The sequence below is a fragment of the Polyodon spathula genome, chromosome 52 (genome assembly GCF_017654505.1).
Source record: "Polyodon spathula isolate WHYD16114869_AA chromosome 52, ASM1765450v1, whole genome shotgun sequence".
In the NCBI taxonomy this organism is placed as follows: Eukaryota; Metazoa; Chordata; class Actinopteri; order Acipenseriformes; family Polyodontidae; genus Polyodon; species Polyodon spathula.
In genome coordinates this window covers 177197-195530 of record NC_054585.1, presented here as the reverse complement: position 1 = coordinate 195530, position 18334 = coordinate 177197, and the positions used below count along the sequence as shown (strand labels likewise).

Here is an 18334-nt window from a genome sequence, read left to right as displayed (position 1 = left end):
GTGAAAGTCTACAATACAGTACAGAAAACAGTATGTATACATGTTTGTTGTGAAAAAGATACCTTGGTATATGTTAACAAAGTCATGTGGTACATAGCGATATTATACAATAATACTGTAGTATATTAGAACATAAGAACATAAGAAAGTTTACAAACGAGAGGAGGCCATTCGGCCCATCTTGCTTGTTTGGTTGTTAGTAGCTTATTGATCCCAAAATCTCATCAAGCAGCTTCTTGAAGGATCCCAGGGTGTCAGCTTCAACAACATTACTGGGGAGTTGATTCCAGACCCTCACAATTCTCTGTGTAAAAAAGTGCCTCCTATTTTCTGTTCTGAATGCCCCTTTGTCTAAACTCCATTTGTGACCCCTGGTCCTTGTTTCTTTTTTCAGGCTGAAAAAGTCCCTTGGGTCGACACTGTCAATACCTTTTAGAATTTTGAATGCTTGAATTAGGTCACCACGTAGTCTTCTATGTTCAAGACTGAACAGATTAAATTCTTTTAGCCTGTCTGCATATGACATGCCTTTTAAGCCCGGAATAATTCTGGTCACTCTTCTTTGCACTCTTTCTAGAGCAGCAATATCTTTTTTATAGCGAGGTGACCAGAACTGCACACAATATTCAAGATGAGGTCTTACTAGTTCATTGTACAGTTTTAACATTACTTCTCTTGATTTAAATTCAACACTTTTCACAATGTATCCAAGCATCTTGTTAGCCTTTTTTATAGCTTCCCCACATTGTCTAGATGAAGACATTTCTGAGTCAACAAAAACTCCTAGGTCTTTTTCATAGATTCCTTCTCCAATTTCAGTATCTCCCATATGATATTTATAATGTACATTTTTATTTCCTGCGTGCAGTACCTTACACTTTTCTCTATTAAATGTCATTTGCCATGTGTCTGCCCAGTTCTGAATCTTGTCTAGATCATTTTGAATGACCTTTGCTGCTGCAACAGTGTTTGCCACTCCTACTTTTGTGTCGTCTGCAAATTTAACAAGTTTGCTTACTATACCAGAATCTAAATCATTAATGTAGATTAGGAATAGCAGAGGACCTAATATTGATCCCTGTGGTACACCACTGGTTACCACACTCCATTCTGAGGTTTTTCCTCTAATCAGTACTTTCTGTAGGGACAGTACTGTGGTAATTGTAAGTTTACTTTTGTGTACTGCAATGTGTACTACAATATATTACAAGGTAATACAGTAAATAATGTAATATTCAACAGTATGTACTATACTATTCCATGGTATTCTATAGATTATTTTGTGTGATTTTCCAAAGCAGTAAGCCTGTGTCACCCTGTTTGTGTGTGTGTTTTTCCTCCAGACCAAGGAGTTTATCCACGCTGAGCTGCTGGCGTCCCTGTATTCCTGCGGAGACCAGAACACTCTGATGGAGGAGTCAGCCGAGCAGGCCCAGCACCGTGACGAGATGCTGCGCATGTACCACGCTCTGCGGGAGGCACTGAGCATCATTGGGGATATCAACACCACCACCACCAGCACCCCCACACCCCCGCCCGTTGACGACTCCTGGCTGCAGGTGCAGTCGCAGCAGTCTGGCAGGAGGTAGGCCAGAGTCTGATGGTTTCCCTAAAAGTCTCAGGCTAGCTATAGGAAAACCACAACAAAAGACCTGGGTCAGATTCCGCACACTTCTTTTATTGCTCTGAGCACACTCTTAAACTCAGGGGAGATTCTTAAAGAGGACAGAGATGTTTGGGATCCTGTAGTGGATTGTTCTGCACTGGGCATGCTGTATGTCTAATTAACTTTTAAATAATCAAGAAAATCACACAGACTCATGCAATATGAAGTTTTAATGAATCAGAGCAGTATTAGTACTCCTTTGGTTTATTAAATGCTTAATAAATCTCGGCTAGAGTTTGCCAGAAGGCATGTGGGAGACTCTGAGACCAAGTGGAAGAAGATTCTATGGTCTGATGAGACCAAAATAGAGCTTTTTGGCCTCAATGCTAAGCGCTATGTTTGGCGCAAGCCTAAACATCATCAATTTGCACATCATCCTGAGGACACCATTGCTACCGTGAAGCATGGTGGTGGCAGCATCATGCTATGGGGATGCTTCTCTGCATCAGGGCCTGGAAAGCTCGTGAAGATAGAGGGCAAAGTGGATGCAGCAAAGTACAGAGAAATCCTGGAAGAAAACCTGCTGAAGTCTGCAAGAGACTTGGGACTTGGGAGAAGTCTTGTCTCCACCACAAGGTGCACCTGTGTAATGATCATGCTGTTTAATCAGCTTCTTGATATGCCACACTGTCAGGTGGATGGATTATCTTGGCAGAGGAGAAATGCTCACTAACAGGGATGTAAACAAATTTGTGCAAAAAAATTGAGAGAAATAAGCTTTTTGTGCATATGGAAAATTTCTGGGATCTTTTATTTCAGCTCATGAAACCTGGGACCAACATTTTACATGTTGCGTTTATATTTTTGTTCAGTGTGTATATATATATATATATATATACAGTGCTCACCCTTTATAACGCTATAGTGGGGAGCCATAGTTACAAGACTGTGCTGTTTGTGTTCTGCTTTATAACAAGTATATATTCCTATAACGGGGCGTGTTATATCTATCTATCTATATAAAATGAATGAGAAAAGTGGAGGGGCAAAATATACAGTTTGACCCTTCTGCCGCATGGGTTAGGTGCCTATGTATGGTGCTGCAGACTAGGAAATGATCCAGTCTGCCCAGTAGATTGCTCATAGATCATTAAAGAGAACTGTAAAGAGGTTCAGGATACATTTTCTTAGGGGTTTTACTGTCTCCTTTTTATGTATGATGTTTGTAACCATTCTATGTCGTTCTTATCACAATTACCCAACTATTGTGTTTTTTAACTGATTAAAATGATGGGCTAAAGAGTTGACTAGGATTTCAGGAGCTGCATTTCTGTTCTGCTGTAGTTGCCTTCCATTGAGATATGTATCGTAGGCTAGGTCAGCCAAAGTGTCTTTAAATGAGTTGTGCCAGCCCAATCTAGAGCACTGCTGTGTGAACGGCAAAACAGAAGGAAAGTTGAGTCCAAGTGGAAGAGGAGCGTTTCACTCAGGGAATTCATGACGTATTGAAGTGACCCCTCCCTGTGTTTGTTTGTGTTGCAGGTCTCCCACCTCCAGCCCCACTCCACAGAGGAGAGCCCCAGCGGTGCCCCCTGCCCGGGCTGGCTCCAGAGGCCCTGCCCCCGGACCACCCCCTGCGGGGGCTCCACCTGTCCCCTCCCGCCCCGGAGCATCCCCTGACCCCTTTGGTGGTGCCCCTCCTCAAGTCCCCTCACGACCCAACCGCGCTCCCCCTGGCGTCCCCAGGTAAGAGTCTGGGGCTACGGCCTGTACTGTATCTGTGATGCTCCCCTCAGCGATCTCCAGCCTCAGCCAGGGCCACGGCAGTACATCTTAGCAAGGCTCAGAACAGTTTTGCTAAATATTTCCTCGAACTCCAGCCTTTAATAAAAGTTATAGCCCCTTCACACACCTAAAACATCCTGAATTTAAATGATTACTGACACAAGAGCAGTGCATTTCTCACATTACACAAAAATGTTGATTGGACCAACTTCTGATGAGAAAAACTGGTGAATTACATAATGGTTGCTTCCAGTAAAGACACTACATTCGACCCTCCTATCCCTAATATATTGAGCTAGTTACCTTGGTTACAGTCATGTGCAATAGCCAGGGTCTTAATGCCTGCACTCAAACCAAGCAGATTTATTTAATCAAAAACTGCAATATGATATCTTCTGCCTTCAAATGAAGGTATTCAAGCATCATGTGAAGAGATTTGCTGTGTATTAGAAGAGAGATTCTATTAAAGATGGAATACCTGGAAAAGGCTGTTGTAGAAAGTACAAACTGCGCGTACATAAAATAATTTATTATATTACAGTTCTTATGTTACCATTAATTTCCTAATTCAATATGCTTTTATAACCTAAGAATGATTGTTAATAGTTGTGTAAAGAGGGACTTTATAATGCTCCCTTTTTAACAGAGTTCAAATGCAAGTCCTAGATGAGAAAGGTCAGCTAAAAACTAAAGCAATCATAGGGGCCCAGGTTTGGTACAGTAGTCTCCGACTAAGAGAACACCCTTGGGGAAGCAAGTAAAGTGTTCTTTTACCGTAGTGTTCTCTAAGACGGAGTTAGCCACCAGACACAATATGAATCAATAAATATATAGATACATATGTATTACTTGTCATGATGCACGTGCATCAACATATGAAATGAATGGCAAAACAACAGGCATGTGTATGTTAAACAATTTTAATAAAGTAAGAGACAAACTAACATTAATAAAACTAAAGCAAAACAGCACGGTCAAAAAGCTGTAATCGTTATGTTCTATGAAAATTAGCTGGCGGGTGTGTTTCAGGCTGTCACAGTGGCAAAAATAATGGGCGTTACTTAACATTAATAAACTAAGTGTTGCAGTGCTTGCAAACCAGTTACAAACGAGTCGGACATCTGAGTGAAATGCACTAAACTAGCTCAGTGCTTTTAGCAACCTTTTATACAACACTGCAGCAGCAGTTTTTCTTTGAGGTTCAGTCTTAGATGAATATGTAATTATGGACCTGCATAAATTGACACAAGGGGGCGGAGATAGTGCAAATGAGGGTTCTCAAATATTATAATGAGATGTACTAAAGCTGCCGGCAATTGTGACACTTTCAATTGCATCAATTTGTTAAGAACCTTTGAAAGCAGGTTTTAAACAGTCGTGTACCTGTAATTGGCCTTGTTTTTTGAGAGTCGCGGGTTGTGCTTGTTTTGGGCTTGTGTGAAAGGCAATGCTGCTTTTTTTTTTCTCGTGAGACTGTAACCTTCCCCTTCTGCTCACAGGCAGCCACCGATTCCTGAACACCTCATTTTGTTGTTGACAAGAGTTTGTGCAGGATACAGCCGGCAGTGACAATTTTGGAAACAAACTAATGCTTCACTTCAGTCCGTTTCGTCAGTATCAGCCACCTCACTTTCAAGTGCCCACTACCTAAGTGTGGTGTTGAATGCTCTTCAGCAGCTGTCAGCCATCCGGGCGGGTAGGGTTTCTAAGCCAGGTAGTACACTCAGCATCACCTGATCCCCTATATGCTGTATTGCTGAATGAAAGTGTGACAGGCTGGCAAGTGGATAGAGGCCCAGAGACAGACTGCAGTTCAAAAATATATACTTTTATTATAAATAAACACAAAAATAAAAGGGCACAAGGGCCAAAATAAAAGACATTTACAAAAATTTGCCAAAAAGCAAAACTTACAAAATTAAGGTTCCCAGGCTGGGCGCTGCCTTCACTGGATTCAAAAAATTCAAAAATCACAAACAACAAAACACCAACCTGCTTCCTCAACTCCCTCCTCCCGAAATGAGAATCAGAGGCCTCCTTTTATGTCAGGTGGCTGGATGCTGATTGATCTTAATTATGTTAATCAACTAATCAACCCCAGCCACCTGAACACAATCAACCCAGGCAGGTAGGGGCATTTAACCGCATCCCTGCCAATTTATAAAGGGCAGAGCTTTGCTCTGCCACAGAAATGGATACAAGGGATCTCCACAGTTTACAGCCATGCTGATCTGTAATACCTTTCGGTCAGTTTCATTTTATGCCTCCGAGTTTATTTTGAATTAATGACTTGTAAGATAAATTAGTTGAAACAGTATTCGCTGCTATTGACAAACAATTTTGAAAAAAATTTGGGCAAGAGCAGTTGTTACTGTGGATTCCAAGATGGCAGAATGTAGTGACTGAAGGGCGATTTTATGGTTAGCAGTGGTCTAATTCACCTTAACGGTAATGCGGGAGGCATTTTTTTATTATTGTTTTTTGCTGTGTCTGGACTGTCATGTTGTAAATGTCTTGTGGATTTACATTTGTGTATAAAACCACATAGCATTAACTGCAGTATGCCCTTGCATCTGTACTAAAGCAGCTGTTTGAGAATACTGTTGCTGTAAAAACTACGCTAAAGTTAAACACAAAGAGCAAGTGAGCTGCTTAAATGTAACTGAATTCATTCCTGTCTTTTTTTTGCTCCCAGCTATGTCCAAAGACAACGTGTGTCTGCCCTCCACGTTAATAAATATAGTTGAACTGGATGTCATGAGCCAGCTCGATTGCCCAAAACAGAGTAACAAGCATCCAACAAGTTGTTGATGTCCTCTCAGAACTGACCAAATAAAATTGCAAATGAAAGTACTGACTGTATTTTATTTGTTTGTATCTTAATATTTAACACAACAGTAAATCCAACACAAATTAAAAGAAAGGAGAGAATCTCAGACGCATGAGACTTCTCAGATTGCTGCTGTCCAATTGAAACTCGTAGCTGAGGTAACCTTCACAGTTGCCAAGTCCGCTTATAATAAGCGCAGCTGGGCTAGTTTTTTGAGAGTCGCAGGTTGTAATTTGCATTAACACCCACTCTAACATGGGTTGTGCTTGTTCTGGGCTTGTTGTGAAAGGTAGTGCTGCTTTTTTTTTTTTCTCGTGAGACTGTAACCTTCCCCTTCTGCTCACAGGCAGTCACTGATTCCTGAACACCTCATTTTGTTGTTGACAAGAGTTTGTGCAGGATACAGTTGGCAGTGGCCATTTTGGGAATGAACTCATGCACTTCAGTCCGTTTCATCAGTATCTGCCACCTCCCAGTGAAGTGCCCACTACCCGTATTTGCCTAAGTGTGGTGTTGAATGCTCTTCAGAAGCTGTCAGCCATCTGGGCGGGTAGGGTTTCTAAGCCAGGGTAGTACACTCAGCATCACCTGATCCCCTATATGCTGTATTGCGTGAATGAAAGAGATATAAGGGAGCTCCACTGGTTTTCAGCCATGGTGATCTGCAATACCTGTCAGTCAGTTTAATTTTATACCTCCGAGTTTATTTTGAATTAATGAGTTGTAAGATAAATTAGTTGAAACAGTATTCACTACTAACCACACCCCACTAATGATATTTGAAAAACAATTTGGACAAGAGCAGTAAAACACATTATTAACCAGCCAGGCATGAGGTATTTTGCTCTATTACAGCAGCTTAGATTCACTCGTGTACCAGTTCTCTGCGCACGGAAACCACATTTTCACAAAATTTAACTAGTAATCTTCAAAAACAGCACAAGTACTTACGCATGCTACTTTACATATCAACCCCCACCTTGTTTGCATGGCATCGGGGGAAAAGCCTGGTTTACTCGAGTAAAATAAACTGAGCGAACGGAAACCCAAAAAAACATTCTACACAAGACATTTTTCTCGTGTAAATGTCTCGAGCTAAAAAAAAAACTTGCATGGAAACACCATGAATATTTTTATTAAGATAAAATATGTTTTTCACATTTACAAAAATAGAATATATCAAATGAATCTTTTCTTCAGAGCATCATAAAAACAGAGGCATATTAGTTACCAACTACAGTCAGCATCACAGCTTGTAAAGCACTGAAAGGCACCTAAACAGAATAAAACAGTCCAATGAGTTGCAATATAAAGAAAATAATGAGCTGTTATGATCTGCAATAAATTAATCTGATGTTTAATATTTAAACTATTTATTTTTGGCTTCAGAGTTGCTACGGCATCAGTAAATTAAAGAAAAAAATAAACTCCCCGTTTTTCACTGTGGAAATCTGGTGATCCTAAACTACATGGACAGTGCGAGAAACTGAAGCTCTGCTAGAAACTTTGGTCAGACAGAAAATCTTGCCGAACTGGAGAAAACATACAAAAATAATAAAATATATTCCGTCTTTTCTCAAATTCCTTTGCTTAATGCTGACATTAGGAGAACCGTGCAGAATTGCGTAAACTGTAAACAAAAAAAAAGATCTTAAGCTCTCATGAAAACGAACCCGGTCCCTTTGCTCGCAGATCAGTGTGAACAGCAAGCACGTTGATATTGTTTCAAAGTAAACGAACCAGACCGAGTCCGTTTGAAACGGGCCCAGTGTGAATGCAGCCTATTTGTTTAAAAAATCAATTAAAAACAAAAAAAATGAAGTGAAATAATAAGAGTTATATGAAGCTGGTCAGGAGTTTGGGGAAATAAAAATCGATATTAACAAATTCCAGTAAATTCATAATGCACTGTATTGGAAAAAGAAAACATGTAGCACCAGTATCACACTTTGCAGTCAGTTAACTCTGCTCTGAGTTGATAATGCTTTACAGTTTTACAATGGTGTGGGTCTGTAAAAAGCACGGTTTGAACAGTGTGTGTTTCTCTTTAACTGTAACCCTGCCCAACGCCACCATATTGATTCAACATTATTTTTTCAGAATTACTGTCAGTGACCCATGAGGACTAACGCTAATGGTACGTCTTGTGCTTTCATACTGTGGGTATTTACCGTCATGTTGATGCATGGTTCATGCTACGGGTGACCAGACATCCCAATTTCACCGGGACAACCTCTTTTCCCACCAACTGTCCCGATGTCCCGACATTTTTCTACCAAAACTTAGTCCCGGTTTGCAAGATTGCACTCCTGCTACTAGCCGTCACTCCTTATGTTAATGAGGTAAACCATCATCAAGCATATTAAATGTGTTCCAGAATCAGATTTTTCGCACAGGTTACTACACTAAATTAAAAGCATGCAGAATGATAGAAATGAAGGTTGGAAATCAATGCGTAGGTTATAACATCTAGTTAAACATGGCCTCAAATTAGCAAGGGAAGGTGCAGTCGCTGTGCAGCAATCAGAGGTTGTTGTTTTTTGTTACTTTAATGTGAAAACAGGAATAGTGATAAAAAAACAAAACACAAACAAACTTTAATCTTTGTGTGCCGGTTCGAGCTTTGGAGATCTGGTCACCCTGTTCATACTTCTCTTCCATATCTCCAGCCCCCATGCCCCCTCCTTTTGTGGCCTGTTTTACTTTCTCTTTAGTGGTGTTTAGTGGGAGTCTATGTTACGATGCTGTAACTGTGTAGGCTTTTCTATGGCCTGTGCATACAGTGTAAATGGAGGTGTGTGTTCCAGGTTGTCTCCAAGCATTAGCATCAGCCCTGGCTGTTGCTACAGGCATCTTAATGTTGGCCAACACTTTGAAAATGAAAGCACAATAACATAGAGCAAGGAAGTAACAGTAAATGAATTTAGCATGAAATGAAAATGGCAAAGGGATGAAACTGCGTTGTGGATTCAAGTTCTTGACATGACTGGCCAGTGCTGTGTCCCATTAACCCTTATCCTGGTTAAGTGGATGTCTAGTGATGGATTCTCATTTGGTCATTTTTTTTTTTTTTTTTTAAACAATCATAACTACAAGCCAGTCCCGCTACAGGTGTATCCAGAGTAACCATTTTAATACATCTACTATACAAACAATGCTTAAGGGCAATGCTCACGAGCAACAACTGCATGCAATCTGCCTGAGACCAAACCAGGTGACCAAGGTCGGAAACCTTCAGTCGTCACAGAAGGAGGAAACTTGGGTCAAGTCAGGTCAGGTGGTATTTGACCTCAGAGTGGTGGGAATTTGTTTTGCACAATGCTATGAAAACTCTTACATGGTCAGACAGAACTCTAGTAATTTCCAAACCAAATGCATTGCGGGTGACAGTTGTCCTAAACAGTTGCCCGTGTATCCAATGTTTAACAGTAACTGTGTAAATTTCCATACAGCCAGCTTTGTACACAAGCGCCATGACTTAGAGGCTAAGGGCTGGAGCATGCTTTGCGACTCAATTTAGTCTTTAAACTAAAAAAATAAAAAAATAAAAAAATAAACTTTCATTGGCTAAATAAGTCTCAAATATGCAGTTTTGCAAGAAACACATGCTATAGCAAATATATATTTGAATTTAAACACATATCTGGTGCAATTTCTAAGCCTTGTTCTCAGGAATTTGCACTTCCTGGGTCATTTCACCTCAGCATTGATCTCTGGATCAAAGCATGTTACTGGCTAAAAGCAAGTCAGTCAATAGGGGGTGTAGCTGGTTGGTTAATGACAGGAAAGAAGCCATTGAAGGGGATATAAAACTAACTGAAAGCAAGGCTTGCAAGATGTCTTAAATCAAGTGCAGTAGCACAGATCAGGCTCTAAAATAAGAGTGCATGTGTAACCAACGATAACAAATCTGGATATCTGGACTGGTATAAAGAATGGAAGCACAACCTGCAAGCACTATGGAATTCTTCTCTTAGCTACAACCACTTCAGATGTTACAGAACCACCTGCAGTGTTCAGAAGAATCACACTTCTTTACCTTTGCTGCATTCCATATTGTTGCAATAGCACAGTCATTAGTCTTGAGATTTGTTTATTCACACATCATAGCTAAATAAACTAAGAAATTACTTTTTTTCAACTTTTACACGGAGAAGCCACCAGGAGAAAATATGGTTTTCTTTTAAACTTCGCAGTGCATCCAGATCATTCTTCCTCCTGCAACAATTTCTTGTAAACTTTGCAGGGTGTTCTGTACATTTTAAAAGGCTGAGACTAGAATCTGCTGTGTTTCACTCAGCCCAGGATAACATTTTAATTGTGCGGCTGCTATTCTTATAGCGGCTATTCAAAAGTACCAAATGACAATAGAAAAAAAGGCCTTTGCATGTACACTATGCAATCCTTTTTAAACCTCAAAAGACAAAAAGGTGACGGCTGGATCAGACTTGAGACTAAATAATACCTTACATAACACAATGCATGCAACCAACTAACTCAACAGTAAATGTACTGTGCAGCCCATAGCCTTCTCATCGCTCTCGTGCCAGCAGCTCCCATGTATGTTTGTTTGTGTTGCTGGTCTCTGCCAATGACTGGCCACTTCCCTCATTTCCTTCCATTTCATCTCACCTGTTTGTCATTTCGTGACTCTTTCTGAAGGGGAAGTCTGTCCTAAAAGAACAGATATCCTGTTTCTAATGGTAATATGAAATGCTTTGGACTTCTTGGCACTGATAATGCCAATAATGACATTCCCCTTCACTAATCCTACATATTCAGGTGAATCTCTTCTTCACTTCTTTAATGCTCTAGTTTCTATCTACTTGCTAAAGTAACTCTGAAACTAGCGGATGCTTTGTCCTGAAGGTGCCTGGTTATTGAGTCATTCCTGTTTGTTTGAGATCATGTGCAGATTACATTAATATCTGTTACCTCTGTATGCATTGGAAAATCACTCACTACTGCTGTGGAAAAAGTGTTCCTAAGAAGGATGCCTCTGTCAAGAAGTGTTGCAGACCCCTTGAGGCATGTTACAGGCATCCGATACTCTACTCTCTTTAACATGTGGTGGCACGAGAACATTGGTGCCATTATTTGGTGCGCCTGAATCTGTAAAGTTTCTTTGTTCTGTGTTAATGATAGTGGCAAATGTACTTTATAATCACCCTTTAACTTCTTGAGGTCCTGCCTTATCTTAGCGCAGTGTGTTAAAATATGTCGTCGGAAATCACGTTGCAACCTCACAAGACTCCTGTCGAAGCCTGTAAATTTAAAGTTGTGTTCAGAAAAACATTTTTAACTTGGCCTCCAAATTGAAGTCAGAGCATTTCTTGTTTGTTTTTTTTATTATTATTATTAGTAGTCAACAATTGATTTTACCCTGTTTTTCTCCCAATTTGAAATGGCCAGTTGTATTTAGGCTCAGCTCAGCGCTACCACCCCCACGTTAACTTGAGAGCAGCAAAGACGAACACACGCTGTCCTCTGAAACGTGTGGTGTCAGCCAACTACTTCTTTTCACCCTAAATCAGAGCATTTCTAATGCAAATCATTACAGCCTCCCCCTCGCGTATTATACATAACAATGTAATACAGTAGAACCCCAGAGTTACGAACACCAAACTTATGATCTGACCGGTCTACCGAACCCCCACTTTCAACCGGAAGTATGCAGTCACTCAACCATATGTGCAATGCAACCAGATAGGCACTCCTGCATGTGCTGATCTGATGTATTCAGAAAGGTAAGTCAGATGTCAAAGCAAGTATGGGTAATTTTACTGGGAACATTTTAGTTTTAAACAAAGTGCAGGTTTTTTTTTCAAGCCAAAGGAGGCTGAATGACTGAGCGAGCTGCACAAATGCATTTTGTTTAAAAACAAGCATAATGTTAACCCAGGTTTTCCTGGACATTTAAATCTGTGTTTTTGCTACAGTTACAATTTCAATGATAACTTCAGTTTAGCCTTTTTCCATAGTACTGTTTTAAAGACTTTAGAACCGTAACAATATGAATATTGCATTACAGTGCTGTATCCTTGCATTGTTTTTCAGATTGAGGCTGTAGATAGCAGGTGTGCAAATTTATTAAAACGGTTGAAAACTAATTTTCAGAGTTACAGCCATTTCAGACTTATGAACAAGCTCTATTCCCAAGGGGTTTGTAACTCTGAGGTTGTACTGTAATTGGGTAGGAAATACAGATTTAAGGTGGTCCACAAGGTTCTCACTCAAGATGCTAAAGTCATTCGCTGACATAATTTTCTCGTGAATGGACAAGAAACTGCACTTCCCGGATATGCCAGTGAAACAGTATGAAACTGGACAGGTATACTGCACAGCAGGCCAAGGGAAGATTACATTATACTTCAGAGCTCCTGGGTGTGAAAAGGCAAACAGCTTGAGCATGGGACCTTCACTTGCTGCGGTGAGGGAACATAATTGGACATGTTAAATTGGGGAGAAAATCAGGGGTGAAAAAAAAGTTTTAAAAATATATTTTTTTGTTATCTATTAGTTTTAAAGTGTAACTGTGGAAATCTTTTATAAAAAAAATAATAATAAAAAAGGTGCTCCTCAGCTTGAAGAAACCTGAGAACCTTCATCACAATTACATTAACAATATTTACAATCCATGTATATTTGAGAAGTTAAAAAATAAAATGAAAAAACAGATTACAAAGTATTGCAGGAGCTTGTTGTAGATCCTTGGCATACTGATGTTGGAGGAAACAGTTCTCTGTTAGATCCCTTCTCCTGTTGCGGCCGTAGTGCACAGAGGAGCTTAGAAGTTAGTCTGATTCCTGAGGGGCTCACTTGGTGAAAGCACAGCCACGTGGTGTGCAGGGCGAGTCATACAGCTCAGGTTTGCGTCCTTGCTGTTTGAAGTAGCCGGTCACTGGGGATTCCGAGGGAGCATCGCATTGGCTCTGGCGCTCCACATTCACTTCGAGAAATTCAGTGACACACATTCAACTAAAGACTAAGGAAATTGAAAAAGACTTTGTCGAAACGTTTGTCATTGAATTGAATACGTTTCTATTTGCAATATGAGATGTACTGTCACACTGCTGAGTAAGAAAAGTGTTATAAAGCCAAAACATGGCAAATGTGTAACATAACTGAGATAACCTTGGCAAACCTGCAAAATGACTGTGCTAATGTAACTTGGTAAACTTTTCTAAGGCTTATAGTTATGTATGAAACATTTCCAATAATGTGCAAGTCTTTCATATTGGAAAATGGCAATACCTATAATGTAATGGTTTGATAGCTAAACAGCTGGACAAACCCACCCAGCAGACGTGAACCCAGCGAGAGCTTTGCCTAAAGTCTTTGTAAGTGTGCTGTGATGTAATTTCCTGTAATGTTTTGACAGTGTTTTGTGTTTTCTGTCTGTTTCCTGTGCTTCTCCACAGCCGGAGGGCCCCTGCATCACCTACCCAACCCACAGTTTCCCGGACAACAGAGCCCCCCCTCTTAGACTTCTAACCACGAGCATCTGCCTGTCCCCTATGGGCTGCAATAGATGCCCTTAGCCCTATGCTCTGACTGTGATGTGCAGTTCAACCCACCTACCGTTTCCCCAGCACACACAAACTAACAAGTGTGATACATTCTCGTCTAGTGTAGAGTAGATAGTGTTTACAGCGTGTCTCCTGATACTAGCCAAGTGTTTGTATTTTGTAGAGTAGATTAATTGACTCCTATCTAATGAAAAAGGTGTAGTGTGAATTACGTCCAGACTATATATATATATATATATATATATATATATATATATATATATATATATATATATGCATCTTTGTGTCACAGATATTAAGGTTCCCGTGGTTACCAATATATATATATATATATATAATGTGGTGTCATCGAGCTGTGATATGTCCACTCTTGGACTTTGCATATTGACCGGAATGTTACTCAAGCTTGTGTCGAAGTAGATAGCTTTTCAGAATGACAGTTTCAACAACTGAAACATGAAATGCTAAATAAATACATTGAATCATGTAACTCATTTTGTGTTTTGCATTGTCTAGTTTCAAAATCAACAAATTGTGTACTGCATATCGTTCTCTTGGGAATTGTGCAATGAAGTTGTGTGTGTGAGGGTGTACTCACTGTTTACAGCTATCAGTGTGACAGAATTTGACCCTCTCCCCTCACTGCTCCTCCCCAGTTGCCTGGCTCATTTATTGCAGTTTAATAAATGCAGACTCTTTACACTTACTCTTGACATTAATGGCCGACAGTAATGTCGTTCACTAGTTCTACAACCAAGCTTAAACTTAGTTGTGTTCTATCCCTTTAGAATCTGTTTTTGTTTCTTGTTTTTATCTTAATCTCATTGTTTTCCCAACCCAAAGATGCAGTATTTCCTTTGTATATAATAATAATAATCTTCATTTTTAATATTGCTCTTTTCACAATAAAAATTGCCGCAAAGCGCTTCATATGAATACTACTAGAGCGCTACTGCAGTTTTCAGTTCTCTTTTCTAGACCTGTATACCTAGAACTGTATCTGCAGTGTTAAAGATGTATGGCTGGTTTCGCAGCCCCTGATCAGCACTAATCTTGCAATACCTATTGTAATGTTAACTACTGAGATGTTTATCAGGATCTGTGAACCAGTTAAAATGATCACGCTAAAGTTAAACACGCAATGATTCTACACACAGCCCAATACGACCAGTTAAACCAGTGGCTTCAAGCCCCGACAGTTCTACATGGGTTGCTATTTGGGATATAAGCAAAAGGAATACTGCTTCTTTGTATTTTATAATAATCCTTTATGTTATGCCCTGTCCTTAATTCACATACCAGCAAATTAAACTAAATCACTCCATTGGCACTAACTTATACCCTTTGTGAAGACAGTAATGATTGGTAAAGTAATCTAATGGGGCTTTAGTTCAACTAAATGCCACTACCAACCTTGCTTTTTGCAGTGTGGACAATCAAATATTGTAGATGTCATTGATCATGTTATCTGGATTTACAAGAGGAAATGACAGCTTCAGTCTACAAAACACTGCATTTGTCAACAAACTATTTAGGCCAAAGAATAGCACGATTATGCTACACTTAAACCTTGGCCTGGACTGCAGTAGCGATCAGCCCATCTCAAATCTTACAATACACTATAGCATGTCAATTGGTTAAGTTTTATTTCTAAGGGAAAAGCACAATTCTCAATGTGAGCGCCAAAACTATATAAAATAAATCAAGCCATGTAGACCTTTTTCATAAAAAAATGCAACTGCATGAGAGAAAACTGCATGTTTTCTGTATGAAGTTACTGCACAATAAATAGATGTTAACCCGTAAATCTCTGTGCGAAACAGACAAACCCAGTTGCTTGTGTAACCAAACCGATGAAGGGTTAGAAAAAGTGATTTAGTGGCTCCTGACTGGCGCATCCAGTAAAGGCACTCCGCCCAGAGTGCAGGATGCGTCCTATAGTTTGGAGATCGTCAGTTTGAATGCAGGCTATGCCACATGGCCGGGAGTTCCCAGTGGGTGGCACACAATTGGTCAAATGCTGTCCAGGCGGGGAGGGTTTAGGTCGGCTGGGGAGTCCTTGGCTCACCGCACACCAGCGACCCCTGTGGCTGGCCGGGCGTCTGCAGGCCTGCCAGTATGCAGTTCAGAACTTCATGGTCCTCCAACACTGTAATTCTGTAATGGCTTTGTCTTTGTCTCTCCCGAGTTAATGCAATGAGCCGGCTTGAATAATTGGGCATTCCAAATTGGGAGAAAATCGGGGTAGAATAATTGGCGATTCTAAATTTATATTAAAAAAAAAAATAGTGGTCTACCTAATTACAAAACAACAATGTAATACTGCAAGACAATAACATTCCTTCTATGTTTTATTTCTCAAATGTATATCAACAGAACAAATAAATTGTTTCATCTAAAAGCACCCTCTAAAAACATCTATACAGAGATATCTAAAACACTGAAAATGAATGCTGGCAGTGCAATATTAAGGACACTTGTTTTTCATTTGTTTCTTTTGCACCAATTGTCTTTATTTCTTCCTGCTTCTCTTTTACTGTGTTCTTTTTTCTTTTCTCCTTTCCTCTTGTTGTTTTTTCCTGTTTCCAGCCGACCAAGCAAGGGCAGCTCATCCCGTCCAGAGAGCCCCCTGCCTCCACTCGAGTCTTAATGCAGCTCCGCCCCCCCGCCCTCTCTCTCTCTCTCTCTCTCCATGCAAAAAGGGGGGCGGCATCACCAACTACCAGCCTAGCGGAGTGCTTTCAAACCAGCGCACCCTGCGACCTATCCTGTGTCCTTTTCAGTGATGTACCAGCCCTCGACACATTTCTAAATAAAATGTGGTTAAAAATAAAACATGCTGAAGTTTCAAGCTGGACACCACTGACAAGGGAGCGATTTCTTTCACCACACGGGAAATGTCACTTTGGACGGCAGGACTGTGTTATTTGTGTGGGTGCTGGGATCTGTTTTGTGGAAGTGTTGTACATTTATAACAGATTGTGTAACCTTATCATATTGTCTCAATAGTGTATCATTGCCGTTGCACAGAGACCCCACAGGTCAATCTTAAAACTGCTTTAACCCTATGTGTGTCGTCCAGACCAGCCTATCAACAAATCAGTTGCATTCTTCCTGTTAGGAGAATGGTATGGCTGAATGAATTACCAGATTTAAGTAAAATGCACAATGTCTTTCTAGGTCATCAAATTAAACGGCCAATGTGCTGGATGCAATCTAACAAAGGGTTAAGGTGATGATGTTGTTGGCTTGGGCAATACTAACTGTACAAAGCTTTTTATTCTGCTGCTTTCAAATGTCTGCATGGCTGTCAAATGCTTGGGGACCATTTTAATCTCCCAGTGCGATGTTTTCTGAAAACCGTATGGTTCCATGTTTACAGTGGCAGAGATTTAAAGATTCATTATGTAAAAGTCAAGAAACTTTTGATACACTTTCCTTTAGCAACCTTAGTTAAAATAAAAATGAAATCTAATGATATCTGTCATATGTGGATTTGATTTTAAAACAAACTACAGTACTATCATTACAAGAAGGTACATCACAAGAAGGTAATACTAAGTTTTACTGAAGAAAGAAGCCACAACGATTGGTAATGTTAATGGTTTTAAAGGGTTTTGCACCGACGTACCTTAGTCTGACCTATCTTAAGTGAGTACAAACAGGAGCATGGACGACCCAGTGGGAATCAAATCCTAAATCACACTGGAATATCAAGAGCCGAGAACACCTTTACCAATGCCTCAAATATCTGCAAACATAGAATACCTTGCCTTATATAAAGCATTGGGTCCTCATTAAAAAAAAAAAATAAATAAATAACACTCTGCCTTCTCGTAAAGTGTCATGAACTATGTGAAATACTGTTAACAAACAAGGACTCAAATTATCACTGCAGAGTCTCACATGTTTGAATGTTTAAATGACCACTACTGGAGTTTTGACTTGGCCTCTAAAGTTTCTAGCACTTCAATACTGGGTGGTGATGATAGGGAGGGTGTCTATCCAACACTGAGCTGAACAAACCAGCATGTCTTGTTAACTGTTGTACCCTATTCCCCTTCCAAACTTAGAAACAACATGAACGTAGTTTAACAAGGACACATCTTAATTGTGCTGTGTATCTTCGTGGTGCATTTACTGGCATTGTGCTTCCATTGTTTAGTAAGATACAAGAATAATGATGATAATTAAGTGATTATGTTGAATTAAATAAAAAAGTGAATAAAAAAACTACATGTTACATAAAATGTGGGATGACTTTTTATTCCGTATATTTTATTGTTTCTGACATAGTGCAGAGATGTGAAGAGTTTGGATTTCTCCTTAACGAAAGTGGATGTGTACTGTGTCTTATTGCTGCTGATTAGATGATGGTTATCATATCTGTAATACACGGAACTCCTTTGTAAAGAAATACAATTTTAACAGCCCGTGCTATACCAGGGCAACAATCTGTTTAGATTATTTTAATGGTGATTACTGCCATGCAGTATTCGGTCTTTAATATATTGACTCTTACCCTGGAGGAAAGGGAAATGTTTCTGTAACAGATCAAATACATGGGGCAGAATACAGATGTGT

General features: G+C 39.9%; 1 protein-coding gene across 12 annotated transcripts in view; it reads left to right on the top strand.

Annotated features, from left to right (window-relative positions):
• Positions 1 to 17968, top strand: part of LOC121307062 (dynamin-1-like) — a 126940-nt gene extending 108972 nt beyond the window's left edge. For 4 of the 12 annotated variants that reach the window (XM_041239167.1, XM_041239163.1, XM_041239164.1 and 1 more), the window contains 3 exons: positions 1344 to 1585; positions 3149 to 3352; positions 13643 to 13982. In XM_041239167.1, the coding sequence (XP_041095101.1) occupies positions 1344 to 1585; positions 3149 to 3352; positions 13643 to 13715 (519 nt within the window). In that variant the 3' untranslated portion in view covers positions 13716 to 13982. Of the gene's footprint in view, positions 1 to 1343; positions 1586 to 3148; positions 3353 to 8321; positions 8359 to 13642; positions 13983 to 16339 lie in introns of those variants that run through there. The other 8 variants (XM_041239166.1, XM_041239162.1, XM_041239161.1 and 5 more) reach the window with 5 other exon arrangements.
• Positions 17969 to 18334: the final 366 nt, after the last annotated feature.